Here is a 1,773-nt window from a genome sequence, read left to right as displayed (position 1 = left end):
AAACCCATAAATGCCATAGCTTCTGAAAGAGACCAGATCAGCACAATCCTCGAATCCCACAAAACAGAGCTTACATTCCTTCTTTTTTTTCCAGCAATCGAAAAGAGCTCATTGAAAATAAATCAATTAAAAAAATGACAGAGAGAGACAGAGACAGAAAACTTACTGGGCAGTGACGCCGGGGACTGCGTAGTTGGTTTGATTAATTGAAGGGCTGAGAATTGAATTCGAACCTAACAGAATACTGCAACACACCAAACGCCATTAACTCTATTGCTGACTTGGTTTCCTGGTAAATGATATCAGCACTTTCTCTTAGGTGTCTCATTTTAATTGGTCCAGACTGCAAGTTCAGCAAGATGAGCTTGTGCTTGTAGTCCTGAAATGCTTATAAAAGCCGCTTTGCCAAACTCTTCTTCTGTTAAGAGCTTTGAGAGCCTTCTGCCAAAAGCCTTGTACTTCTTGGTTCGCCGACACCTCTTGAATTTAAAACCTTTCTAGCTAGCTCCCAACTCTCTTGGAAAAAAAATGTCTCTACCCATTTTTCTAGCATTTCTTCTGGCCTTCTCTGTTGTTCAATCCCAAGAACTCAGCCCCACAAAGATATTTCTTTTGGCTGGGCAAAGCAACATGGCTGGGCGTGGTGGAGTTAACAACAACACATGGAACATGATAATCCCCCCAGAGAGCACTCCCAGCCCTTTCATTCTACGACTCAGTGCAGACGAGACCTGGGTTGTAGCTCATGAGCCTCTTCACAAAGACATTGACGCTACAAAGGTCTGTGGAGTTGGACCGGGCATGCCTTTTGCTCATGAGGTTTTGGCACAGGACCCCAACTTTGGGGTGATTGGTCTTGTGCCCTGTGCCATTGGAGGGACTAATATCACTCAATGGGCCAAGGGTTCTGATAATTACAACAAGTTGGTGGAAAGAGCTGGTGCTTCCTTGAGGAGTGGTGGCAAAATCGAAGCACTTCTATGGTATCAAGGGGAATCTGATACTCTTCATCAAACCGATGCCAATATGTATAAAGAAAGGCTGTATAATTTCTTTACTAACATCAGAAGTGATCTGAACTGTCCTTATCTCCCTATAATACAGGTATAAGTGGTTTTTTTATTCCATTTATTTATTTGTTTTTAATTTGAAGCAAATCTTGTTTGAAAGTGGGTTTATTTAGAGTTTGGCAAAGCCATGTGGTGTGGTGAAATTATATATTTTATTTTGTGTGTTGGATGTATAGGTGGCTCTAGCTTCAGGTTATGACAGCACTCTAGAAGAAATTGTTAGAGCAGTTCAGCTGGAAAATGACCTCCCAAACCTACAAACTGTTGATGCAAAAGGCCTGCCACTTGAAGGAGATAATCTACACCTGTCAACCCCAGCCCAGGTTCAACTTGGAAAAATGTTGGCTGATGCATTTCTTAACAACTTCCCAAAGCCCATCCAGTGACCACAACTGAGTTCCTTTGCAACTCTCTTTTTTTTTTTTTTTCTTTTTTTTTTTTTGACGATGGACACCTTGAAGATAAAGAACCATCTTCATGGTTTAGACAACAGAAATTCAAATCCTAGTTGCTAGGATTTGAATTTCTGTTGTCTAAACCACGAAGATGATTCTTTATCATTAGATTATGATAATTGAATTTAAAGGGGTCTTTTATTTAACTTTTTGAGCAATGCAACTAGGATTTGAATTTCTGTTGTCTAAACCATGATGATGGTTCTTTATCATTAGATTAAGATAATTGAATTTCAAGGAGTCCTTTA

General features: G+C 40.0%; 1 protein-coding gene across 1 annotated transcript; it reads left to right on the top strand.

Annotated features, from left to right (window-relative positions):
- Positions 1 to 469: 469 nt before the first annotated feature.
- LOC111998972 (probable carbohydrate esterase At4g34215) lies at positions 470 to 1,456 on the top strand. The gene is made up of 2 exons (XM_024031098.2): positions 470 to 1,104; positions 1,247 to 1,456. The coding sequence occupies exons 1-2, from the start codon at positions 529 to 531 to the stop codon at positions 1,454 to 1,456; spliced, it is 786 nt and encodes a 261-aa protein (XP_023886866.2). The 5' UTR covers positions 470 to 528.
- Positions 1,457 to 1,773: the final 317 nt, after the last annotated feature.

Source organism: Quercus suber, unplaced genomic scaffold, assembly GCF_002906115.3.
Source record: "Quercus suber isolate HL8 unplaced genomic scaffold, Cork oak 2.0 scaffold_5, whole genome shotgun sequence".
NCBI lineage: Eukaryota > Viridiplantae > Streptophyta > Magnoliopsida > Fagales > Fagaceae > Quercus > Quercus suber.
The sequence above is the reverse complement of the archived record's forward strand: the minus strand, read 5'-3'. Positions and strand labels throughout refer to the sequence as shown.

What these genes read in the sequence shown, in the direction of transcription:
- LOC111998972 (XM_024031098.2), top strand. Translation starts at nt 529, where the DNA reads ATGTCTCTACCCATTTTTCTAGCATTTCTTCTGGCCTTCTCTGTTGTT. An exon ending in CTTATCTCCCTATAATACAG is followed by an intron (nt 1,105 to 1,246) that starts GTATAAGTGGTT and finishes TTGGATGTATAG; the next exon opens with GTGGCTCTAGCTTCAGGTTA.